The sequence below is a fragment of the Nyctibius grandis genome, chromosome 1 (genome assembly GCF_013368605.1).
Source record: "Nyctibius grandis isolate bNycGra1 chromosome 1, bNycGra1.pri, whole genome shotgun sequence".
NCBI lineage: Eukaryota > Metazoa > Chordata > Aves > Nyctibiiformes > Nyctibiidae > Nyctibius > Nyctibius grandis.
In genome coordinates this window covers 46,596,315-46,623,678 of record NC_090658.1, presented here as the reverse complement: position 1 = coordinate 46,623,678, position 27,364 = coordinate 46,596,315, and the positions used below count along the sequence as shown (strand labels likewise).

Here is a 27,364-nt window from a genome sequence, read left to right as displayed (position 1 = left end):
AAAGCAGATGAGATCCAAATCCAATTCAGTCCCATGAATTTCTTCAAAGTCTTTGCTGCTGAGTACTCATAAGTTCCCACTATGTGTTTGTATGTGTATGCAGCTACCTGCATATCTGCATGCCTGCAGGCAACGTACACGCTGCTACATCCACCTGGGGTGTTGAGACTTTGAGTTTGCTGTTGTCACTTAGCAGTCTCTCCTCCTCTTCAAAGCATTCAGCAGGCAGAAAAAAAAGGTACTTTCCAGGGTTTATACTTGTCAATGTGACTTAGAGATGTGATCTTTCCACTCCAGACCTTACAGTGGTCAGCACAGCCAGATGTTTTACATAAGATATAGGCTGTCTGCCAGCTTCCTCTCAGATTTGCAAGTGTCTTTTGAGAAGCACCCAGGAGAGACTTCATCTTTCCCTGGTGCAACGTTTGACTTTACTATGCAAAATGATTCCCCCCTCCTCCCCCCATATTGTGCTCAGCAATGTGATAATTAAAAAAAATCAGATCTACCCAGGATGGTTGCAAGTGCTAGAAGGCTTCTGCCTTGTTCAATGTAAAACGAAGATGGGGAAGAGAATATTTCAGAAGAACAGGAAAGAAGTTATATAGCACTGAAGCATGGAAAAAACCTCAAAGCACTTTGGGACCAGCTCAGTGCTGCTGCACTTAGGTTTCAGCCTAACACCACGGCAAGAGCAGAACTGAGCACCTCAGGTGCTCAAGTGCCATGAAAGGTGCACTAAGGCTGGCAGACTCATCTGGAGATCCAGGTAACTCTTCCTGAACCAGCAGAAGATGGACAAGCACAGGCAGGGAGGCTTCACAAGAGTCAGAGCAATGGCAGAAGCACAGCCAGCCAGATGCTTCCTTGATTACTGCACAGTAATTACAAAGCTCATGAAAAAGCTTAGGGAAACTGTGTGGCATCTCCTATGGGTTGGCATCTGTAGACTCTATCGTTCTTCTGCCATCTTCAAAGGACTCATAATTCATTGGGAGCCATGTAAAACTGAAAAGCACCCATTAAACCTTACAAATCTTATTTGAAGAGGACTTTTATTTTGCACCTCACGTACCTGTCAGAAAGTGGTGGAAAAAACTAGAGCTGCCTCTACATCCATCATCACCCTCCAGTCAGCCTCAACTCCATGCTATTTTTGAGGGAGAAAATCATCAGGAAAACAATCACCACACTCAGGTAACTGTAGGCAGTCTAAAAAGCAGCAGACCCTTCTCCAGAGCAGAAACAGCTCTGACTTTAAAAAAAAAAACGCAACACACACAAAAACCCAACAAACAAACAAACAAACCCAAAACCCAACATAACAGAAAAAGAAAACCCCATAAACCCACCAAAAATCCACATGCCCCCTTTATCAGGGGGCATTTATAAATTAGTTGCTACAGAGTAGTTTTTAGAAGTTACACGGATTACAAATAACCACATAGTTTCAAGACCCTTTATACATCATCTTTTTTAATTAGATTAGCTTTACAAGCAACTTGAGAGCTCTTTCATAATGAACACTGCTTTTCAAATTACACAACTTTATAGGCAACCTGTAAATGAATCCTGAATTTCTTTGCCTGCTATAGATAAAGGTCTCATATTTTACAGCCGGCTAACATCATGAATAAAAATAGCATTATGAAGCTTTAATCTTTAACCAGGACTAGACACATACAGATCATAAGACAGTTTAAAAAATGGTTTTAGAACAAGGACCTGCTTGGTGATGCTCAAGACTGAATATTCAACCGATATGAAATGAACAGTTTCTAAAGGACATGGAAGAAACGGCTGACCTGATTTGTCAACCCTATTGTAATGACTTGCATGGAGTGAAAAATTAAGCACTTTTTAAACCTGTCTGGCAAGCACAAACCTACAGTGTGATTAGAATTTGATACGCCGTGTAACTGCAGAAGTCTGAATTACAGAAGGACTGAAATGAGTTTAAAGGCTTATGCTTACATTTCTAAAACAAAACCAACCAAACCTCCGTTAAAGTAGCACTAAAAAAGATGAAGTAGAAGAGGTGGCTTTTTTGCTTGTTTCATTGGCAGCCTAAATGCACTGCAGACCAGACAGTAACGAAGATTTGCACTCCTTGGCCAGGTTGGCAGAGGCACTTACAGTAAAGGTAATCCTGTCTGTTTTTCTGGGAAGAAAAGAGGAAAGAGGAAGAGAACTGTAAAGGGCAAGAACTTACTAAAAAAAGGAAAAGCGAAATCAAAACAAAACTGGGATTTCTGTTGGTTCTCCTAAATGATATACCAATACTGAATTTTTTCCCCTTTCTGTCAGTTTGTTACTAAACAATTAGCTTTTTCATGTTTTACATGAACAATAGTAATCTTTTTAATAAAAAATTACTGAGCTTTCCATAGAAAAGGTCTCTAATTGAATACAAACTATACAGATGCTAAAATTGTCACAAGTTGTAATATATACAGAAATATTTCTGTACACTCACATTGTTTTGGCTAAGTAAGGAAATAAGGGACAGATAGAAAACTGCAGTGGGTAAGTTGATCAACCCCCAAACTCCTGTAAATATGAATGCTGTCTTTTATAGGTTTGCTTTTGTTTTCTCAAGCTTTTAAAGCTCAGGAAAAAAAAAAAAAAAAAAGAAGAAAAAAAAAATCAGTGTCCAAAACATCTGTTTCTTAAAAATAAGAACAGCAAAGTTTCTGCACATCTCTCATTCTGTGATGTCCCCTCTCCTTTATAAAATGAAAACAATGTAAAAGAAAATAAAAAGTTTTCTTACTAAATATATACCTCAGTATTGATCAAAGGGCAGTGCCTTTTTGGGGAAATCCTCCAGCGCAGTGAAAACCTAAAGATGTACTGCACAAGGAGCCTACAGTGATGCACTTCAGCTTCAGTGTGCTGACCACCTCCTTGATACTATATAATAGATCAAGGTGTCAACTTATAGACTGCATGGGACACCAACATTTGAAAAGGAAATTAAAAAAAGTTAATTAGATATTCTATTAACTTATATACAAAGGAAAGGGCAGTGGCAAGTATTCTTTAGAAAAGGGAGAAAGCTCAAAATTTTCTGTCAAGTACGTAAGGAGGTTCTGGGTACCTCTATTAGCCTAGGAAAGCCCTTGTATGTTCTTGTAACTTCACGGTATTTACCAGGTCCCCAAAGCCAATGACAGCAACCGATAGTGTCAAGTTCACTTAGTGCCAGTCACTTAAAAAAAACCCAAACCAAAACAACAACAACAAAAAAAAACCAAACCAAAAAAAAACCAAAAAAGAGACAGAAACTTCCCCTCTGTGGATTCAACATACAAAACCACAAACTGAATGTTACTACGAGCGAGATAGTGATTTGCTTCTGTTAATAAGGTTCAAGAGGACAAAGTCAAAAAAAACAATACAGCAGCAATCTTTAAAAGTTAAGATTAGTGTGAGATATGATATAAAACAATCAGGTTTTTAGCTGGTAATTAAAGTGCTCCTTTTCTGACTTAAGGTGTAAAGAAAATTAAAGTGATTATCAGTTACTGGCAACCCTTACATTAAATTAGATCTTTCATGGCAGAGGAGAACAGTATGAACAGTTTTACAAAAATAGATCCATGTTATTTTGGAGACTACTGTAACTTTTTTCTTTTTTTTCAGTTTTTCTTTTTTTTTTTTTTTTTTTAAGACTCAAATTTTGATAAACTGTACCTGGTCATACAAAAATTACCCAAAATTCAAACTTTTACCATATAAAAAAAGGGAAATATGAATTGGATTCAGCTGGATGACAGGTCTGGCAAAATATAAGGATGGACAAATTCTATGTAGGGCACTTATTTATGTCCAGATGCATATGCTGTTTCTTACTGATTGCTTATCTTCTTCACATAAGCAGTCACAGGCCTGGAGTCACAATCACATAGTACAATGCTTCAGCAGTCAAAGAATCTTCTATTTGATGCAACATTGAAACACTGTTTGCTTCTTTATTAAAATGTTGGTTTGTTGTTGATTTTCCTTTATCTTGTTATTCACATTCAAAAGTTAATAGATAGCATCAAGATTTATCAGGGAGAATAGCACGGGGAGTTGCTAAATCAAAGGCTTATAAAACGTCTTTCCCAACTGACTCAGAAGGTTTATTAAGTTCAACCCTCACACCTTTTTCACCTGCAGAAATATGAAAAGGAAATAAGTATTATTTTTCAGCATTTATCAAAGTATAGTCTATACAATTGCTAGACCACTTTCCAGATTATTTTTAAGAGAGTACTTTGAAGATTGCCTAGTACATATGATCTAGCAAGATACACATTTTTGTACACATGCTCTGTATCCTGTGCTCTGTAAAGGTAACAAGCTGTGGCTACTCATCATCTCTGAAAGCGGGCATTTATTTGGCTGCCCAAGGAGAAAACTGGATACTTCACATCATATGTGCAGTTTTAAAATTCATCATTTCAGCCTTTACATGCAAAGGCAAGCTTTAAGAACGGCCAATTGAGAATCTGAGGATACTGTCCATTATTCTGGATCAGAATATCCAGAGTTTCTGGGTATTTAACTTTGTAAAGACACTCTAAGGCATTTTTCAAATGCCACGTTCCATTTGACTTGCTGCTAAAAATAAACCAAACCAAACCCACACCTCTTCTGCCTTTTTCTCTAAAAATTGACCTTGAAGTACCCCCAAAAAAGTTTGACTACTAAAATGTTAACAGACACAGTATCCCATATTCAAGAAATATTCACACATATTCTGCATGGCTTTAGTTAGACTGACACTAAGCAAAAGATTAATAGTTTTCTATTTTATGACATCTTAATCTGTAATTTTATATTTTGGTATCAATGCAAAAGAAAAAGCATCTTGCACAATTCTTGCTGCAGATACAGAGCGAAGAATGCAATTTTAATTGCAAACGCAGCTGGAATCACAACAATATGATATTATGAATCAATTATAGGGCAAACCAATACCAAAATTTCAACAACCCCCTCAACCCAGCCTTCCTTCCTTAAGTGCCTACACTTTAGGGGGATCCTGCAGATGGAGGGGGACTCAGGGGAGCACCTCCCCTGCAGACACAAGCCCACCCGAATCACTTCCCTGCTCTCTATCTATCTGAGACAGCAGCAGCCGAAGTTGCGCGGAGACAACCGAGCAGCTCTGATCCGGCACGGCTGGCTCAGGGAGCTGCGCAGTTGGTATCAATTCACGAATCTGCTTTTCGGACAACACGGTCACACGCATGTGACGCCAAGCCTGGCTTACAGACAGACAGGCTTCCTGCAGAGACCAGGCGGGTGTTATCCGGCATTCCTGACCGCCTGGGAAGTCATGCCTCGCTGGGCATGCACCACCAGGCAGCGGGACAGCCTGCCCGGCTGGAGCCGAGGGACTCCCTGCATTTCTCTGCAGAAGCTGCACTGCTCTGACTGCTCCCGAAATGCATGAAATCACCGGCTGCACCAAAGGGGACTGAACGGAACTGCAGCTTTCATGGCTGATAGGTAGCTCTGGGGCTACTTATGAGCTTCAGACACCTAACAGCAATCAATGGGAATCGTATTTGGAAATGACTCGCCCATGTCTTCAACATCATCAGTTTCGGAGCTTTTGATGAAACCATCAAGAAACTGGCCCTGTGCATATGTGGTATACCTGATTTTGGTTTATTTTTAAACTACTATAACAAACACGAAATCATGGTGGCAATTACAAGCATGACAGAAGTCCTAGGCCATTTCTCCTTATAATGCCAATTTGGACAGGAAAATTAGATCAACTTCCTCTTGAGGGAGAAGCCAGAAAAGGAAAACAGATGCTAGATATGTGGAACTGGAAGTGGAGGAAGCAATGCCATTCTTTGATTCCAGATTTTAATTTTAAGCTTTTGTTTTTCTGATACAGAGATTCTAGCCCAGTTCAGTTGTATTCACTTGTTGAAATCACTGTATTTGATCAAAACGTTTTCCAGGGTTCTCAGTTCTGCAGAGCCTCAGTCTCTGCTGTGTTTATCCTCCACACCATTAGGGAGACAAAACTAGGGAGGAAGCTGTATTCCCCATATAAAAATCCTGAGCCTCCTCAGGTCTCAGAGGAAGCGTGAGTAGGACAAGGCACTGACCTGGATTTCCCAAGTCACTGCCTAGCAGCTCAACCACTGGATCGCCTTCCCTGCAAAACCTGCCTCTCTGAGTTACACTTTCTCCCCCTTTTTGTGCACAGGGTGGACCGAGGAGGTGAGGTTGGACTACTTGGCTATTCTTCCAGGGAAAAAAGAACACAGAAGATATTAACAAGAGATTACCTGTTAGATATTTTACTTTAGCTCGTGCTCTTTCATCTGCATCAAAATACCACACTGTTATTGCGTACCTAGGGAAACGGATAGAAAAAAGCTCCTGAACTATGAAGAAAAAAAAACAGTGAAGCACTTGACATAAAACACAACCTAAATGAGATAATACTTCTGTAGCCTGACAGAAGAAAGATTTCATAAAGCAGAAAGCAAGCAGTTTTTTTCTTATTAGTAGCTATTGTCTGAACAGTCATTGAAAGGGCGACACTGATGCTGTAAGTTTACACTTCTTTTTCCTCATGAGTTGCTGTTACAGTCCTTGCTCAGAACGTGTAATATAGTCTCTGTCCGTATCACCTTGCCGTGCAACCTCATCTTTTACTTTACTCTGCCAAGTCCATCACTGAGTCACACTGCAAGAACCTCTTTTTTTTTTGGATATTTGCCACAAGGGAAAATTAACTACCCCATCTTACACAGCTCCCGCAGTTTTCCACTGCCAGTAGAGGATTCAAATATGAAATGCCAGCTATTGAGAAAAGACTTTAAGGAGCTTTAGTAAATGGCATTTCACCCTCTGACTCTGCTTGGAGCACAAACAGGGAGGGGAGAGCAGTACAGCCTCCTGAAAGGCTGCAAGAGGACACACTGATGGCAGTTTCAAGTTACTTCTTGCACAGGTACTTGTGTTATCTCACAGCTTCAGTCAATGTTCAGTGCTCTGGCCATCCAAACGTGTTGTGACATGGGCAACAGGAAGTCTGGATCAAGGACTCCAATGATTTACCTATTAACGCTAACTAGAAACTCAAGATGTGGGGGCAGTGAATGTAGGTACCTTTAGCATCATCCAGTGCCCTACAGTGAGGGACAAAGGAGGTATCAAGTTCCTTCTGTGACTCAGTCTGGGAACAACTCCTCTAATACTCCAGAGAAAGAAGAGATTTGTGTATCAATGGTTGTTTCTGCCCCAGAGCCCTCTCCCAATTCCCAAACTAAGCCACCCCTACAAAGAAGAAGGGAGAGTGAACATGACAATCTTCTAACAACTCCCTCTGCCCCAACAAAAGAGGACATATAAGTGAAGTACCTAGTCAGTCTTTCAGTAACACAGCAAGGTGCTAAGGACAAAGGGAAGGGACCACAGTGTAAAGCCATCACAGAGAAATAATGAAGACAACACCCCTTGGCTGAGGTGGGGTCCAGTTATGGCTCTGTGTGCTCCTACCCAGTTCTGTCAAGTACACGCTCAGAAACTTCTGGTGTTTCCAGGCTTCCCTCCTACCCACCCAAGAGGATGTTTTCTCCAAAATAAGCGATCAGACATCGGTACAAACTCAGCAGCACAGCAGAAGCCTGATCTATCAGTAGGAAAAAAACCCTTTTCATCACAGTGCAACTGGAACTGTACACGAAAAGACTTGGGATCAGGTCCTAATTCATAGTGTCACCCATTTCTCATTAGGATTCACTCATTTCTTGGTAAAAGAGGCATCGTGCAATATATACAGTCCATTAGTCCTACCTTGTAGCAAATGCTGGCTGTACTTCATGAGGGTTGCGACGATCAGACCAGAAGAATAGCAGTCTATCAAATTTGGGTTCAATATCAGCGAATTGGGCTTTACCTTCTGGAAATATCCGAAGGATGCCTCCACTTACCTACAAATTAAATATTTAAAACCAGTGCTTGAAAACCATGTCTCACGGTATTTAAAAGTACTGAATATCACATTTGAAAATATTTCAGACTCTTGGAACTGAAATAAAAGCCTTTATCAGATGCTACAGAAATTATGACTCTGCTGCTTTTCTGTTGATACATTTAACAAAATGTTTTACACATTTTTCACGGAGTGATTTCAGAATGCTTGCAAATATTAAACCTCCATTCATGTTTAAGTAAAGAGCTGTGGTTTTAGATTGGTTGTTTTTTAGCTACATTACCTACTTGCAAAAAATGGACAAGACTGACTGATATTACACAGCTGGCTAAACATATGTCCATGCACATAAGAGAAACATTGTATTTCACATCTGAGTTTCACCCTTTCCCACTGAAGAGATCGTTTCATTTAGCGGCAGCACAAGTTTATGTCACGTTTCTGTAATTAACATGAGGAAAGATGAGGAAACTTCAAACTAAAGCTTGAATCTGTATTAGTCCTGGTCAATTTAGAGCTCTTCCAGGCTCTGAAAAACAGTTGTATCTATCTATGCATGCCTAGAAAACAGCACAAGTAGGTGGGCTTACTTTCAAGTCACATTAACTTCTTCCTACTGATGTTGTCAAATGTAACTCTAGATAGCCACCATAGGACTTCAGGGGAAAGTCGTAACAGTGCAAGTACTAACCAGGTAAATTTACACACATGATTGTTTTTTAATTGTGATCTAAATCAGCAAACAAGAAGTGACAATTTAGATCAATTTGTTCTCCTGAAGAAAATTTGAGCTTCTTTCTTTGCTAATCAATATACTTGGTAATATATTAATTTGTAATTTAAAATAATTTTGCAGGAAATTAAATACCTTTGCTCATAAATTAAATATCCAGCTAGTATATTTTTCACAGTCATTGTGAAAATGAAATTTGCTTGACTTCTACGCTCTATCATGTAGTTATTTTTTTCCAGGAGAGAAAATGTGAATAAACTAAAAATGCCCCAAAGCTGCATTTTAAGAGGTTCAGTCCAACCAGAGCACTTATATGTGAAGATGCTGTCATGGCAAAAAAGCCTAGTAGCTTATTTTCTAACTGAAGGATCAAATTTGACATTTCAAAGAGCAAGTCATAAACAGAAGCTTCAAATACATCCATTTCTGACTCAGCTTTCTGATCTATCAGTTTTATGCGAGTATGTTATCAGTCTCATTGTCTCATCCCGCTCTTACAAGAAATGGACAGCACTCAAGGAAGAAAAAAAGAAACTCTCAGCTGCAACCTGTGTTATCCATATCTGGTGCACTCAATTCACAGAAACTGACTGCTTATGTGCTCTTCCACATGCTACTTCCTAAGTACAATAGTAGTATCAGTAGTTTTTTTGGGTTTTTTTTTTTTCATATACAATGAGAAGAAACTTCTCCATAGCTAACTGCACAGCAATCAAGGAATAAACAAAGCTATCTTTGCATTACTCTCTCATGCTTTCAATACAGCCAGTTAGCTACATCCATTCTTCAAATCTACCTAATCCCACTGAATTGCTAGGAAAATCCTTATTAAAAAGTTACTTTATCCTAGTCACTACATCTGTGGAAAGTTTTGAGTCACTGGTAGTAAATTCTTAGACCACTTGAACTCTTGTTATAAATCCTAATCTATTCTACACCCTGTATCTACAATGATACAAAGACTTGTGCTGCTTTGAACTATACCAATATAGCAATAACCATAACACTTGGCCTATTTGAAACTGCTCCCAAACTACAGCATCTTTCTTTTTATAAGCATACTCAATTAAGTAATCTAGTTGCACAAACAGTAAACTCAAAATTCAACATGAATATAAGGAGAAATAAACTAAAAGCAATTATCTTTCAAATATTCTTTATTTACTCTTTGTGTATGTGTGTGTGGGGGGGTTTACCATACAAATAATGTACAATAAATTGCATAATTAGATTATTTATGAAACTTGGATACTAGCAGATGCTTACATGTATAAGAAATGCACATATGAAAAACATGCAACTTTCCTTCAATCTCACTGTCAGGGCAGTGCTGCTGGCATCATTCAAAACCTCAAAAATAAATGCCTCCTCTCTATCTGCTCTCACTAACAGCAGAATCAGGGGGGCAAAGGATACCCATAGTTAACATAATGCAAGAACTCAACTGAAGCACAGAAATAAGGACATGAACAAAGACCTGTAGCAAACGTGCATTAGCAAGTATGTAAAAAAAAAAAAAAAGTTATAGGAAGAAATGATGGCATACCTTGGCATCCCAGTCTTTATTAAGATAATATATACAGGTAACACATCTTCCGTCTCCATTTGGATTATCAACATGGCGCACATATCCTGTTCCATTGCCTGGATAACAAGCCACCATAGCCTAGAGTCAAAGAATCAAACACAATAATTAATTTTATCTGTGTGTGTGGGAAAAGTCTACATTTTATCTATATTAATTTCTAAGTAATTCATACATAAGCAACAGAAAAATTAAGTTAGACATAATGGGAAAAGAGTTTTTTTTAACCTGTGTTTTCTGTCTAGTTAAAACCTGGTTTTGAACACAAACAGATGTCTACAACAAAAGCATGAAACACATTTGAGAGGAACACTGTTAATTAAGGTATGGAAGGTGGGGCTGCTCCCATGTTGCGACTAATCCTTCAGACTTCCCTCCCTTGAATGAAATACAAGAGAGGAAAAATGTATCGTGTATAATTAAGTAGCATGTGCTTCTCCTTGTGACAAGGATAGCTGTTTTCCAGACTTGAGTTCACAGACAGCTATCTTTTTGTCTTTTTTCTTCTCTTCTGTGTTTCCAATGTAAAGAATTCCTCCTCAAAAAGTAGCGTCGAACTTTACTTTTATGATGCTTTTTAGACAAGACCATTAGCCCATCTTCCTCAATCACTCCAAGTGCATTCCTGGGCTTGTGTTTTGTCCTGTTCATAGGAGGTCTTTGAGCCTTTGTTGAAACAAGCCTACATGTATAACAAAAATATCCTTTTTAGTCACAAAGTGAGAAATTGGAAACAGAGACGGAACAGTAATCTGCAATAACCTTCTGACATCAAACGATTCCCAGTACAGGAGTATATTTAACTTCCCATGCTGCACTCAGCTGACTTGAAAGACCCCTAGAAGGCGGTTTGGTTTCTGAGTCTTCAGACATGCGGATGTTGTGTGTGAAACAAACTGGCCATCTTGCTAACGGATGGCCTGATCGGCTTGATTAGCTATCAGTTCACATGGCTGGTTTGCTGTAGGGCACATCCCCATATCTTTATGCATTTGCTGGAAATGGTAATCATTTCAGGTTTTTTAAAGAGATCAGAACAAAGCTTTCCAGGTCAAGTCACCCACATCCACCACAGTACTCAGATGTCTGCAGTGACAACATCCTATCTGCAAAAAGTCGTCACATGAATTTAAAAGAAAAGCAAACAAATGAGTTTCTACCAACTATCCAATACACTACTACCTTCAATGAATGCCTGCTGTCTAAAAAAACCTAAAAACTTTTAAACACAATCATTCCTGTCTAGATTTAGCCTAGTTAAGTTAGAATTTAAAGTTAGAACTCTGGATTGCAAACTCTTTCACCTCTCTAATGTAAAATATCAAAAATAGTTTTCCCAATAAAGTGTTAACTGGGAAAAAAAAACCTGATCAGATTAAAAGTATTTCAAATCAACTGTTTCAGTGCATTTTTTGCGTTATACTAATAACATTTAAAAAAAAGGGGGGGGAACTTAAAAGTTAACAAATAGCTTTCCACAGTCTGCATTACTTGCAAGAAACTGCTTTGAGCAGGCTGAGAAATAAAGTACTTGCAGTTCAATCAATAAAATATTTGTATATCACATATAAGCAGAATAGATTTCGCTACAGCAGCAAACATTTAAAAAAATCTTTATTTCCATATATACTCTACTAAGGGAATAAGCAATTTTTGGTAGCTCCTTCTAGGCAGAAACTAGAACATAGTATTTGCTGAATAGTAGCACCGTGGTTATAAAAGCCCCTAAAAATTAAGCCAGACTTCATTCATGTGAGATGGAAGTGACTACACTGCATTAAAAATATTCAAAACTACAAAGTTCAAATATACTTGTAATTTTGAGATTAGGCACTTCAGCTTCTCAATCCCTTTACTGTATTCATAGCATAGTCACCACTACAGGACTCATGTTATGTAAACATATTACATGTATCAAGCAACGTGACCTAATATTTGGCAAAGTCATTACTTATCGGTTTTGCTGCAGGAAGATAAACCCACAAAAATCAAAACAGTGAGTTAAAGATACCAAATAATGTAATAAGGGTTCTGTAATTTCCTTTTTTACGGAGAAAAAGGGAACAAAACAAAAGTGAAGCTGGGCTGGAAGAGGAAGATATCTGGTTTCCACTGAAAGCCAACCCTCTTGAAAAAAAGTCCCACGTACCACGTAAACCCTCTCAAGCTCTCATGGAGCACGAACAGTGCTGAAAGCAGACCCAGGCCTAATCCTGTAACACCATTCCTAATAATAGGGAAGTTTTAATTTTAGGGGTTTTGCTGAGAAGTATCATGTAAACTAAACCCTGACATTAACTGTTGCTCAACATCTGTGTGAAACAGCTACTAAAACTCATTCAGAACGAAGAAAACCTTGAGATCGAGGAGCTAGAGCAATGTCAAATCTCACTGAAATCACAAGGAGTTAAGACTCAGATAGGAAAAGGTCTTCAGGCACGTAAGTGACCTAAATATCTGTCACTGAGCTAAAAAAAAAATAGTGTTAAAAGTTAAGGACAGTTCCCAGGTCCCTCTGGCCAATACAGGGGTTTTTCAAGGGCACACTTGGTGTCTGTCTGTTCCTCAAAAAGACAATTTTGCAGTTAGAGAAGCATAAATTTGCATCCTATTGCTATAGTTTCCTTTATAAGGTACTGAAATGGGTACTTGTTCTCTTTGCTCAAGGGAAGTCAAGAAAGGAATCTTTAAGATTAACATTGCTGAAGAAAAAAAGGACCAGCAGCACTTTTTTGGGAAGTCTGGGGAAACACCAGTTGTCATGAACTTCACATAAAGAGCAGCCATATTCAATGTCAGAAGCGTTTCATACAATCACTTAAGTGTAAAATACGGACCATGTTTCAAAAAAGCCCTTGTTTTTGAGTTCAGAGTCTGAAACTTCTGCTATCATCAACTGCAAGAGACGAGAAACAGTTCTGCTGTGATAAGTTATCTAATATGTATTTGTTATAACAGTAAGAATGACTCAGCCTTTAGTGGTAAATTGGAAAGCAAACAAATTTGCAGATTGGCTAGTGTAGCATAATATACATTGCTTTTGCCAGTTAGTGTGACAACTCCCTCTGCCCTAATTAACTATGATAAGGAAAGTCACAAAACTTAACAATTTACAGGACATAGGAAATACTTCATATTGTTCCACAAAGCCATGTGAGTTCATGTCAAACTGTCATGTACTGCAAGATTACCCACATGGAAAGGACAAAAGTGACCCAGGTAAATAATGAAGTCACATACTTTTGTTGTTGTTTTAGCATTGTACAGTATAAATAAGCAAGCAAATACACGTATCCCAAGCAGAGGGAAAATTTTGGGGCTGTGGCTTTTTTTTTTTTTTAAACACTGTTAATGGCACTCAAGAGAGCCAGGCATTTGAGACCAGAATATCCAAGACTCCTTAACATTTTACACTATGAACAATAAAGTTGTTATCTCTCCAAAACAAAGAGCTACCTGTCTCATCAGTTCTCCCATAAAAGTAATCGATGTATTCAACCCAAGGCATTACTTGCATTTGCTTAACAGACAAGGAAGTCTCCCCTTTTGTGCTTCTCGGGCATTACAATTTTTAAGCGTTCAGTAATCTTAATTTCTGAAAATAATATATTTAAAGTCACACACTGGATTTGTTCACCCCCTGGATTCCTTTGCAAACACTTTTAACGTTAACCTTCTTTAACCCAACAGCATTCTCTTTCAGTCTGAGCACTCACGCCTAGCACATGAGCGCTGTCCTAAGATACCCTCTGGAATTCATGAGTAATGGAGAAAGCATGAATGTGCCCTCCCCACTCTGCAATCCGCCCAACTTGTGTCTATCAAACCGAAGCACTCACATTCTTAAGAAGCTGCTGATCGCTCATTCACATACGGATGTTCTACTTGCAAATGTTTAACTCTGGAAAATTAACTTTAGGCCAGCAGCCCAAGCAAGCAACATTAAGTTGTTAACAGAAGAACTAATTGAAACCACAGGTTTTTTTGCTAAGCATTGGGGCATCCTTAGTGTGTCAGCCATTATTCTAATTAGCAGTTAAATGCACGAAGGTAACATCAGAGGGAATAATCCATAGTCCATAGTTTTGTTCACAATGTAAAGAGCCATCAGCTAAGACACTCAAACCTGGGAGGCACAGCACATCAGTGCAGCAGAAAATGCCAGTTGAACTGGGAGCAGCCTCCATCCCCTTTCACGGAGAAGTATGACAGCCTCATGCATATATAAAAGAGGAAAACTTGCAGGTTAACAGACCGAAGCTTTTTCCTCTACCCTTTCCATTCCTCTCAAAGCTGGATATCTGCAAGTTTTGGCACTGCTCAAGAAAAGGAAGAAATAATAGCAAACTCTTAGGGGAAAATACCACCTACATGACAACATAAAATTCCTTAAGAGGGGGGGAAAACCCCCAAACCACAAACATGAAATGGAGAGAGGACATGTGTTCTGTCATATTCATTTATTAATGTGAAATAACTTTATTGTTTAGCTCAGATTAAAGAAAGCTGCGTCAGTCAAGGAGATGTCACTTTTGCTGTTTGCTGAAGGAACTGCAAATCTCAGCGAGCAAAACAAGATGTCTAAATGCAAGACCAATGACTTCCTACCAAAATTTATCAGATGCTCTCACAAAGACTTCACTGAAAATCCTTGGCATGGGTCATCTTGTTACCGAAAATAGTAACCAAGAAAACTCTCCAAACCAAATGATAGTTTAGAAAGCCGACATTAGTTTATAGCAGCACTGGGTGCATGGGGGATCTCTCCTCCTAGCATGCACGCCTAAGAACAAAAGCTTGCTCCTTATATACACAATTCCAAGCAAAGCCCACGCATTCAAAAAAAAAACCTTATGCATAATACATTACGTAATGCATTACGTAATGTCTTTACGCATGCGTACTAAATTGGGGAAGGGGTCTTGGGTGGTCTCTGGGGGTTGCTGGTGGTCACAATTCCCCTTTAATCATGCTTGTGCGCAAGCGTGGTCAAGGCCTTCTTGTTTACAAGTACATGTGTTCCCAAGAAGAAGATATCATTTTGAACTTATCTCTCCTCTGACACAAGAGTTTATGAATCAAGTTAATTTAGACATCACAAAGTTGTTCTTTACAGTTTTGTTTTGTCTTTTGGCCTTATATAATTAGCAGAGACCTTTGTTTTTCTAAGACTGAGCGTAAACAGCATGAATCATTATTTACTAGAACCTTGTTATCAATCCCATAAACAAACTCTATCTACAAAACATGTAGTTTGCTTCAGAACCTATTGTTATTATTCTAGCTAAAAGGAAAATTATTGACAGGAAAGTTTGTTCTGTGTAAAGGTAACACAGAGCAAGCCTTTAGAGCCTACTCTGAGGCCTACTCTTGCTAAACTGTTGCTAAATTGAACCGTCTGGTATCAATCTGACAGATTATTCAAAGAAAAAAACCAACCAACCAAACAAAAACCACCACTGGAATGAAGAACCAAAGAAAAGAAAAAAAACATCTGACCTGTCCCTGTTTGGTCCATCTGTGATGCATTTCTAATTCAAGAATTTGTTCATCCCTGACAAACAACAGTCCTAAGGAAATACATTTCAGTTCAAGCACATGTCACTAAGATTTTTCACAAGGTGTACAAAACAAGAATCAAACTGAAAGAAAGAAGATTGTACTGGTTCTACCTTGCATGAGCATAGTCAAGATGACTTAAACATGCTAATATGGTACAACTTGGCTTGGATTCATAGTCTTCTCCTACAGATTCTTCACAGTCGGAGACAGAAACTTGCAACACAAAGAAACTATAAACTGGGGAAAAACTCCTGCCAGCCTTACCCAAAACAGAGGAAGCCGAAAGTGGTACAATTATCTCTTTGGGACACAGCTAATACAAGTATTTCAACACTAACTTTCATCTGACTAAAACTTTATGCTGATATCCTCCATGATCTAGTACACAAGGCTAGAGAACCAAGTGTTCACAGAAGTCATCACTGAAACTAGAAAAGCTGAAGAGAAATACTAGCACCCGCAAAGACTCTCTCACTAAAAACCATGCATTTCAATCACCGTCAACTGGAGAATCTGCAAAAGGAAAGCAAACTACTACTTATTGGCTTAAAAATTAAATAGCGCAGTACTTCACGTGTCCCCAAGAGAGAATGGGAATCTGTAAATTTGAGTTCGAAGCTAACATAAAGAAGAGACGGACACATTTCGGCAGCTTTGAATCATTTATCTTTAAGCCCTCTCTCCTAATACTAAGCTACCACTACAACCATCCAATTTCTCTGTTAGCAAAGGAATATTTTCTGTTGCATTTTAGCTGCGAACAAACAAACAAACCCTCAACTACTCCAAATACCAGCTATTTGTGTCATCTTCTGGCAAGCACAGAGTAAGCTGCTCTTCTAGGAAAAAACAACTGAAGGCAAAGATGACAAGCAGGTTACCCCAGGCTGGGGTGCCAGCTCTCCTGTGGCTGCTGAAGGCAGCAGCAGAAGTTCTAACAAGAAAGTAGGCTTGGCAAAGCTGCCAGCTCTCGAGCTGGCAAAGGGAAGGCAAACTGAACTGAGAACAGAGATGAAAAATGATCTCAGATAGGAAGGGACAGAGGAAAAACTGAGAGCTGACATAGCTTCTTGCACTATAAACAGAAGCAACACATAGCTATGTACATGGTTTTATATCTTCCGTGAGCTTCTAGGCAGTCCAGAAACTACCTCACTCTTTCCCAGGCCTTTCAATGCAATGGCTAATAAAAGATTTCTACTTGCTTTAATAGAACCATATTTCATAAGCATACAAAATCAAGCAACATACCATACCATCAAGAGTTTGGCACAACAGATTAATACTTGTACTATGTTGCTTATTTCTAACTTGCCGACTTCTCTGACTGAAGTTCAGAGAAAGCTTTGCCAACCTAGCAGTTCAGCAGCAGGCTCTTCAACTTCTCTTCAAATTGAGTCACTGTTTTACTCTTCTTCAGTTTTAAGTGATGTTTACCTGCTCACAACATTCATTTCACGCATCCTAATAAACTGACACAAATCAGAAGGCAGAAACTTGCATGCTGGTTCAGTGGCTGCGTTCAGCCCAGAGCTCTAGGGCCAGAAGATGCACATAGAGCTTAAATTGAAGCCAAACACCTTGAATGTGACCAAGGTGCCACTCAGCAAACAAGCTCAGGTGTTTTATGCTGTAGCTATCTAAAGTTTGGTACTCCCCTTTACCATTCAATTATAATAGCGCTCAACAGCAAGATCACCCGAAGTTGATTTCCAAATGTCATTCCTTTCATTCATGCATGCACATAGGCTCTAAGACACATTTGTGAGCTTTTGAATTGCTGAAGAAACTTGCATACAAATATGGATAATTCATCAGTTTTTCCAAATGGCACACAAAACCCCAGAACTGCAGTCTGGTATTTGGGAAATGACTGTGAATGTGGGATGTGCTCACACTTCAATGAATAAATCTAATCAATGAAAGACTTAAACAGGAAAGAGAAGCTCCCATGAAAATACCAAACAAGAGCCATTAACCTGAGGGGAGATGGCAGAGATTCTCACCGCAGGGACAGGAGGCACTGAGGCTTTGATGGAGCCCTGAGGAAAGCAGGGCAATCGGAGAATCGCATCTCAAAAGGTGAGCTGATGAGCGTCTGAAACCAGTGTTATAGACAGACATAACAGGAAGACCTAAAATACACTTCCTACCTCCCAGCTGAAGTCCTGTAGCTCCCAACGAGTACCCTACTAAACTGAGGTAACAACATTTAAACATTAAGGAGGTTCTGTCTGCTCTCCTGTACCTGAGCTTGTAAAGTTGCAAGCCTCCAATCTCCAAATGCAAAGAGAAGAGATCGCTGAGTCAGCTTACAAGCTTCAGGGAAAAAAAATAAAGATCATATCTTTCTTAATACGTAACACATTGGCATTTTCCAGGCTGCTAGCCGAGTTAGGTAGGACATGCCTATTCTCAAATTTGTGCCAGTTTAACCAAAATGTGCTGGTTTAAAACTGAATCAGTGAAATCGATGCAAACACCCTTCAATCTTATGAAGGCCTAGCTTCCACGAACTTAATCTAACTGCTTCTTAGGAAAATAAATTAGGAAAATAAAACTGGATTCAAATCTAAAAAAAGTACACAGAGTTGTGCGCTGGATTAAACAGGATATTAAAAAAAAAAAGTAAAGTTTATCTAATGCACCTCTGAACATAAACAGTGTCTTCAAGTCTAAACCACCTGCATTCCCTTAAAAAAATTAAAAAATTAATATGAGCACATCCAAGCTATGTTAGTGCTTCAAAGCACTAATAGATCCCCTAAGATTCAACACATTCTGATAGTTTTGATATCAAAGTCGACTACAAAGTTAAAATAAAAAGTCAACAATCTAGAACAAACAAAAAAATCCCCCCCGACAGACCTAACTGAGGGTTCCCAAAGAAGGTAGATGAAAAGCACTGTCACCAGTGGCAGAAAGTTCTCCTCTAAAAGCCTAGGAGCAAACATAACACTCGACTTTGCAGCTGAGAATGGTTCAAAGCATACTTTGATCTATGTCAACCTAAATCTGTCTACATTATGATTAAATAAGTTGACCAATACACTTCAGCATTCAAACAACTTTTGAATAATGTAAAATGTGTTTGTAGAATTGGCTGGCCTCCATGGCTAACTCCCCATTCCCTCCAAGAGAAGCAGACTGGTGACTCAGTGTTTTGGTGCTGTACAAAAATTTGACAGAGAAATAAGTCAATCAACACAAATTTTAAGAGTCTGTTTTTAATTTAACATCATAAATGCTGTGAAATGAATAATATCATTTAGAAAATAAGTACTTTGAAACTTTTCCCCAAGACAGGGCAGAACGTTCTGCTCTTGCATGAGACTAGTCAACTTACTAGTTTCATCACAAACCATTCAGAAAGAGCACAAAGCAGCAACATCTTTAAGAACTAAAAATAACGCAACACTAAAACAAATTACAACAGTGCACTAAAATAGTAAGAAGTCTCACTCAGCTACATCACTTAATATATATTCTGACAGTAGTTGGCACACCAGATTTTCAGAGCCAACCACATGACATCAGCAGGCGCATTGATGATGACACATGAAAAAGCGCAGTTACCTATTTTAAGATTATTACATACGATCAGCAGATTTGTTTAGTTGTGTGAGATGTACTGGATAAACTGAACTTACATTACCTTAAAAATAAAGCACTAGCTCAAACTTCAAAGCTGGAGACTTTTTATACTGCTTAATACCAGGAGAGGCTGGGGAGGAAGAAACCCTAAGGATTAAGGGCAGGCAAGAGGTGGTGGTTTTTTGCTTTTATTTTTTAAACAAAATCTCACTGTAGTATCTGTGAAAGTAAATGGCTGAGATTTGCACCATCTAAAGATTATTACTCATCATCACTACCATTCTCTCCCTAAAACTACATGTACCGAGAAGCCTGGAACTTCTTCCCTGTAGAAGGTAAGAAACTGTCCATTATAGATTTGCTAAATACTACGAGAGATATGTATATATAAAAAAAAAAAAAAAAAAAAGGTCTGACTTTAGTTATTTCATTTCTTACTTAAAACTGTAATTTTGTTTCTGCTTTAAGGAGCAAAATAACCATATAACTGAAATTTAGCTTGCAGGAAAGATATTTTTATATAAATTTCAATGCTGTGCAACTGCATGGCAATAGGATTCCACATTTAGTACCACGGATAGCCAGATACTTGAAGGTACTTGTGTGCTCTAAGTATCTTAAGTTTACTACATCTACATGAACATTTACTAAAGTGCCCAAGTCAAGGTCTCAGCTACCACCTCTAGATTTTAACCACAGGATTTACTGCCATAAACAGTACGTTGATGAAAATAATTTTTAAAAGAGTTTTTAATGATATTTGCAAGGGGACATACAAGATTCAGCATGCCCACAGCATTCCAAACTTGACACCATACACCATAGCATTCACTCCTACTATTAGAGTCCAGACAATTCCTTGAAATTATTTATAAATTAAAAAAACAAATAACTATGCACTGAAATGCTAATTGACAAAGCGCTGCTTTAATTTATATTAACACTGCACAAAAGCCTGATGGAGGTTTAAAGCCAAACAGCAACAAACAGCCTGTAATATGCTTTCAAACCACCTACAATTTAATTCCAAGAAATGCTGACTCTGCCCATACTGCTTTTTATGGGCTTTCACACATGAACAGTCTCCATCCAAGCCCTTCTTTACAATCCCACCATCACACTGTAATAGGGCCTCTCTCCCACCTGGTATAAACAACACTTGTTTTTTTTTTTTTGTTTTAACCAGATCACCCAGTGTATCCAGTTCAAACGTAAGCAGGCATTATACAAACCTACTGGTGTTCCAGCTGTGTCGGGCTCTCATCAGTGCTTGGGGAGAGCCTTGAGGAACAGCTGTGGCCACACAATAAGGGCTGACCATAAACACCAGGAGCAGGACTGCTGACGTTGGCATGCAAGTCAGAAAAGTGACTCCAAAATCCAGCCCTTCCATGGATGTCCCAGCAGAGCCAGCCACGTTATTTCAGGTTAAGGAGGCATTCTGCTGTGCTGACTCGGTGCAGTCACTGGAGGAAGGCAGATATATTTGCTCTAGGAGTATGTGGCCACATGAGCAGAGAAAGATCTGAATGTACCAAACACTGACTCCAGGCAGCGGGAAACACCTGAGGAAACTGCCCATCCTCACCTAGCCCATACAAAAGCCCCACCATCTTCTTAAACGCCAATTCAGCTGACTCTACAGCAAATTTACGCTCATGGCAGCAACAAGATCATCTTTAGGTTAGGACCTCCCGCAGAGAGCAGAGCTCTCTGGTGCTGCTCCAACAGGCTTTTCCCCCTCTCCCCATCGGTCGCAACCACTTATGCGCCAAGACCAGCATGATGGAAAAACACATCACCCTCATGCCTTGGGAAAAACAAAACGTGCTGCATTACCAATTATCAAGTGATTAAAAGCAACTCATCTGGTTTGTTCCAAGTCCATTTATACTTGGCATTAGGAAACTCCTATGAAAACAACCAATTCAGGCAAAAGTTACCTACTTTACTCCTTGTCACTATTTCAATAACAAAAACAATATTTTATATATTCATCAAATTATTCACCCTTCCTAAAAGGCAAGTAGGCGTCTCCACAGATCAGCCCTTTTCCGTGAACAACACTGAGATGACGTTCCTCTTTCAAGGTATTCAGAGGAGCACAAAATCAGGACCTCTCTCCCCAGATGCTCACACAGAAAGTTAGAAATCCTAACACCAGCTGAGTTAGCATACAGCCAGTACTTACATACTCTTAAACCTTCTTAAAAGTACTGCATTATAGTAAAAAAGGGAAGCACACTCTTCCACATCCCATCCAGAAATGACGGATTTCAAGACAGGACATGTGCACCTCATTCTTTCATGTTTCTCCAGGAAGGTTTTTCTGTCTGTCCCTAAAAATCCAATCAGCAAGACCTTTTCTGGTAGACTAAAGGACAGTTAGGGTTTTACAATCTACCGTACTCACTGGGGAGAGACTCCAGGGATTAGCAATACTGGCCTAGAACAGAAGCGTCACATCACACCATGGGGACTGTTCCATAAGACATACTTACGCAACCTACACGCAAGATCTGCGGAGCTTAAGTTTTATTTTTCAAAGCCTGTTCCCAGCTTTAAGTTTTGACCAAAAAAGAAAAAATTATACAAGAACATAATTGTCTAAAACCCATTTGCCTCAGTCCGCAAACAGACTGAGGCAAATACTGAAATAACTCAAGGATATGAACTTATCTTAAGCAACAGCAGTGGAAATTACTGATGGACAGACGATGTACAGTGAAACAAAAGGAACATGAAGAAAAAGAAGCAGAGACCAGAAGGAATAGCTGCACTGACAAAAGTCTGCATTACCAGAAGGGGGAAAACAATGCTGAGTACCATGAGAACTAATGAAGAAGTGAAACAACAATCAGTTCTGCAAAACATTAGATTCCAGATTTCTATACAAGAAATAACTTCCCCTTCAAGTCAGCTGGCAATCACTTCAGATTTCAAGGTTGCCATAGACCATATTTTTAAATGACATTTCCAAAGAGAAAGAAACCCAATTTTGAAGCCAGAGAAAGGCTGAAGGGAAGAAGAGGGAGTAAGAGGAGGTAAGAACCTGTGGATAGCAGAGGTGTTTGGCAAATATGCGCGGCAATAACGAAGGGAGCAAGTTCCACACCATGGGTTTTAATTGCGACTGCCCTGCTACTAACCCCATGAAATGAAGCTGTAAGCACGAACGACTGAGATGCCCCATCAGGCCTCAGCTATAATTGCTTTTCTGTGTCCTGTGGTCCCTTAATCAACCGTGCACTACAAAACATCTCGGACATAGAGGTTACACTCAGCACACAGAATTGCAACTGAAAATAAGAAAAAAGCCACCGCTCTATGCACAGCACAGTACAATTGTGCTCATATCCACCCCTGCATGCAGAAGTCTGCTCCCACATAAAATGTTTACACTGAGTGGCCTTGCAAAAAGCTAACTAGAAACAAAAAAGTCAATTCCGTTTGCAGGTGCTGTAACAATAGATAACTGCAGTGTTCCTAACAAAATTCTTCCATTAGTTCCAAATGGAACTGACTTATTTCATTTTTTAAATAATTGCCTAGTTTTTGCTGCGGGGTGGGTACCCACAGAATTATTATATATGAAGATTTAGCTTCTGTTTAATTATAAATTCTTCAGGGAAAGCACTGTTTTTGTATTGCTTATTCATATGAGCAAAATGAGTTTCAAGTCTATAGGCAGTAACAGAACAGTATTATCTGTTTACTTAAAAACTGTTTAAAACTAAATTCACAAACAGGCAAACAACAGGAGGCAATCTGCAAACACCACAGCCCAGGATGCTCAAGAGGAGCCAGCAGTGTCCCATGGCAGCTGGGAAGGACAACAGCAGCCTGGGCTGCACCACCAGCAGCAGAGTCTGTAGGCTGAAGGAGGTGACAATCCCCCTCACCCAGCACTTGTTGGTCCCCAGCCCGTACCCCTGCATAGGGCTCTTCCAGGTGCAGGGCTTTCCATCTGCCCTTGCTGATCTTCGTAAGGCTGCTGTGGGCCCACGCCACCAGCCTGTCTGCATCTCTCTGAATGGCAGCTCTACCCTCAAGCGTATCGACTGGTCCCCCAGCTTGGCACGTGCACAAACCCTCAAGTGCCAGTAAAAAGACTATAATATATTTTATTCCCAGGATCAATACAAGCAATGCTATGCAGCTATCAGCAAGACTACTGAAAGTTACTCCAGCAAACAAGAATTTTCTTCCTCTGTAAAGGCAACCTCAACTAAGGGTTCCAAAGCCAAGGTAACTCTTCCTTGCAAATGAAGGACACCTGATGAAAAATAGCGTAAGGTGTTTTTCAAAGCAAGAAACCCCAGAGCACCTGAAGAATTCCTTCAGTCCCTCTGGAAAGCTGTACCCAAACTGGGGGCAGGGTGGGGGGAAGAGTCCAGTTCTGTGTCCAGTTCTGGGCCCCTCAGTTCAAGAAGGACAGGGAACTGCTAGAGAGAGTCCAGCACAGAGCCACGAAGATGATTAAGGGAGTGGAACATCTCCCTTATGAGGAGAGGCTGAGGGAGCTGGGTCTCTTTAGCTTAGAGAAGAGGAGACTGAGGGGTGACCTCATTAATGTTTTTAAATATGTAAAGGGCAAGTGTCATGAGGATGGAGCCAGGCTCTTCTCAGTGACATCCCTTGACAGGACAAGGGGCAACGGGTGCAAGCTGGAACACAGGAGCTTCCACATAAATTTGAGGAAAAACTTCTTTACGGTGAGGGTGACTGAACACTGGAACAGGCTGCCCAGAGAGGTTGTGGAGTCTCCTTCTCTGGAGACATTCAAAACCCGCCTGGACGCGTTCCTGTGTGATATGGTCTAGGCAATCCTGCTCCGGCAGGGGGATTGGACTAGATGATCTTTCGAGGTCCCTTCCAATCCCTAACATTCTGTGATTCTGTGAAGAGGGGGAAATAAAAAGGAAAAAAAGTGTTTTGGAATTTTCCCCTCATTCTAAGGCAATTTTTCTCTGGGGTTTTACTTTGGAGCTATTACCAGTTGAACTGTAGAAGCTAAAGCCTCAATGGTGAGGAAGGTGACATCTCTTACTAGCTTTGTCTTTCAATGGATGTACCTTCAAAGTAGCAGGATGTGTGTTTAGAAAGACTAAAAGGTACAGTAAAAAGTAAAAATCAGAAGCAACACCTCTGCAACATCCATGTTGCTATATGAAAAAACAAACAAAATAAAGGTAGTTGATAGTACCTTCATCTACATTTCTTGTCCTATAAAGGAATATTATTTTCTATGTTTGCAAGGCTCTTCATAAAGTTATAGGACAAAATAGGCAAAAATAATGTATGTTTATCTTATTAATACCTATACAGCCTACAATATAATTTTGGTGTAGCCTTTGGCTCATAAGAGAGACCACTCCTGTTTTCTATTTTCGCTGAGGAAAATGACAAAATCAGGACTCCAGTCTAGGAACTCCTGTGTTGTTCTTGAGTCTGTGCCAGGTATTAGGAGGCCTTGGGAGTCACTGTATATCATTTTCTCCAAGCTATAATGGAGATTTAATAAAACTTTACTCGAGGCATTAATTTTAATGCAAAATTTAGACACTTTAAAGTATAAAGCGTTTTAAGCATGGATCTTACTCCTGAGGCAGTCCAAAGTACTGGAACAGGCAAAGCAAATAGCAATAAAATAGTAAATTGCAATAGGAATTTCATTACAGCAAACTAACCTCCTTTCAGTGAAAAATGAGAGTTACCAGCAGGATCCCCACAGGACCTGTACTTTTCATACATGACCTGGGAAAAGGAGGTGAGCAGCAGAGTGGCAATGTTCACATGCAATATGAATATATGTTGTGCAATCCATCCTAGCCCTGACTGCAGAAAGAGGCACAGAAGGGTAAAATGACACCAAGTGCCTGGACAACAAAATGGAAGGCGAAATTCAGTAAAGAGTAAGTGCAAAGGAATACTCTGGGGGGGGGAAATAAAAGCCTCCTTATACACAGTGATGTAGTCTAAACTGGAGAGCATCACTTCAGAAAAAAATGTAGTAAATACAGGCAGTTCTCCTAAGAGCATCATCTCAGCACAGCAGCAGAGGCAACTACAGTGTCATAAATCACTAGACAGGGAAAGGCAACACAGAATATATCACTATGCCAGCATACAAATTCATTATGTACTTGTACATTAACACTGTAATTCTGGCTGCCTTAAAGAGGGATTAGCAGAACCAGAAAAGCAAAAGCTGCACAGAAGGGCAGCAGGAATGACCAGAAATGTGGAACAGGACCCATCTGAAGTAATACTAAGACGACTACAATTCTTCAGTTTAGGAGGGAAAGTGTGTCAGCTGAAAAATATATGGAAGAAAACGCCTGACTTCTAAAACCATAAAAAGTAAAACTACTGGGAAATGAGTTTTCACAACAGAGTCTAGGAGACATTGAAATCACCAGGCAGTAGGTTTTAAACAAAAGGAAGTTCCTTTTCCATCTAATCAAACTGCGGGACTCGTTGTTACAGGATGTTGCAGAGGCCAAAAGTACAAATGGCTTTTAAAACAAGATTACATAAATTAATGGCAAATATGTCCATCCATCTGTGCGTATTAAGAGCAGTGGTCCAGATGCAGCCTCTGGCCCAGAGAGTTCCTGAATTGCCAGAAGATGGATGGTATACAAGAGCAACAGTTTATATACATTTCAAAGCTTCATATACATACCAATTATCAATTACCTACAACAAATACATAGTGGTATGAACACAGATGACGTACTTGTGTGAAATGGAGATATACAATAAGGAAGAACTCCCATCTAGTAAATATGAGAAGGCAAGCTGCTAGAAACTGAAACTAATAAGCCAGAGTGCAAAAACAGTGTAAGTTTTGAGCACAGCAGGTCATCAGCATTTGAACAGTAACAATGGCTGGTTTACACTCTGTTTCACTGCTTTTTTTACAAACTGGATACTCTTCAAAAACACATAGTGTTACCCTACAATTCAAGGATGGTCTAGCATCTAGTTCATAACGAAGGTCACTTCAGATGAGCACAACTCCATCTGGCTTCAATTTGTGACTAGATATAGGGCATGGATGGTCAAACTGGCATCTCCCGAGAAGCATGTGGCTCTTATCTTTCGAATGCAGTCCTTGCAGAGGACAGCCCATCGACAGGGTGCCTGCAGCTGCTGAATACCTGGCAGAGAGCAGCAGTCGAGGCAAGCCTAGCCCTCCGCACCCTGCCAGGGGCAGCCCGCCTCTCTCAGCACCTGCTCCTTCTCCCTGCGTTCAACAGCAAAGGAGCCCACCGATGCGGCCCAAGGTTTCCAGGGGAGCACAGGCAGGAGCAGCAAGTACATGTGGGGAATACAGATGAGAGAAAAATGGCTAGAAGTTAAATGTGGGGTGGCGGGGGATTGTAACTTGAGAGCTGCAGGTTTTTGATTTATACAACAGCCTGACAAAACATATAAGCCTTACTCTTACCTGTTCAAAGGTTCCCTCCTCACACTTCTGCTCTCACACCGAAACTGTTTTTAATGTTAAGTGGATGGCATTTTTCTTAAGTAAAATAAAACTAAAACATGCTGAAAATGATCTCGTCCAGATGTTTGTTACAAATTCACTACATAAATAAAGTAAAAATATGGGAAATATTAAAGTAAAGCACTTTTTGGTAGTTTGTGGCTTTGGAACAGTGCACTTCACTTTCCTGTCTGTCTAGCAAAAAAAGGATAGCTATCCCTGGTGCACTATGCCTTCTCACTATAGAAGAGGTCCCAAAATCATATATAACTTCAAAATAATTTTGGAGAGAAAGTATGAGCCCCGCTATACATAAATAATTGATTTTAATTTCTTAAACTTTTAGTTAAATCAGTCTTCTGAAGCGTACACATGCTTTACATCAGCAAGCTATCCTAGGACAAACCTGTGTAATAGGCATATGCACATATGAACTGT

At 39.6% G+C, this 27,364-nt stretch overlaps 1 protein-coding gene across 1 annotated transcript in view; it reads right to left on the bottom strand.

The window, feature by feature from the left end:
* Positions 1–1,459: 1,459 nt before the first annotated feature.
* The window catches only part of EGLN1 (egl-9 family hypoxia inducible factor 1), a 37,964-nt gene continuing 12,059 nt past the window's right edge, over positions 1,460–27,364 (bottom strand). The window contains exons 2-5 of the mRNA XM_068399898.1: positions 10,237–10,356; positions 7,819–7,955; positions 6,303–6,370; positions 1,460–4,158 (exon numbers count right to left, since the gene is read on the bottom strand). Of these exons, the coding sequence (XP_068255999.1) occupies positions 4,094–4,158; positions 6,303–6,370; positions 7,819–7,955; positions 10,237–10,356 (390 nt within the window). The 3' untranslated portion in view covers positions 1,460–4,093. The remainder of the gene's footprint in view (positions 4,159–6,302; positions 6,371–7,818; positions 7,956–10,236; positions 10,357–27,364) is intronic.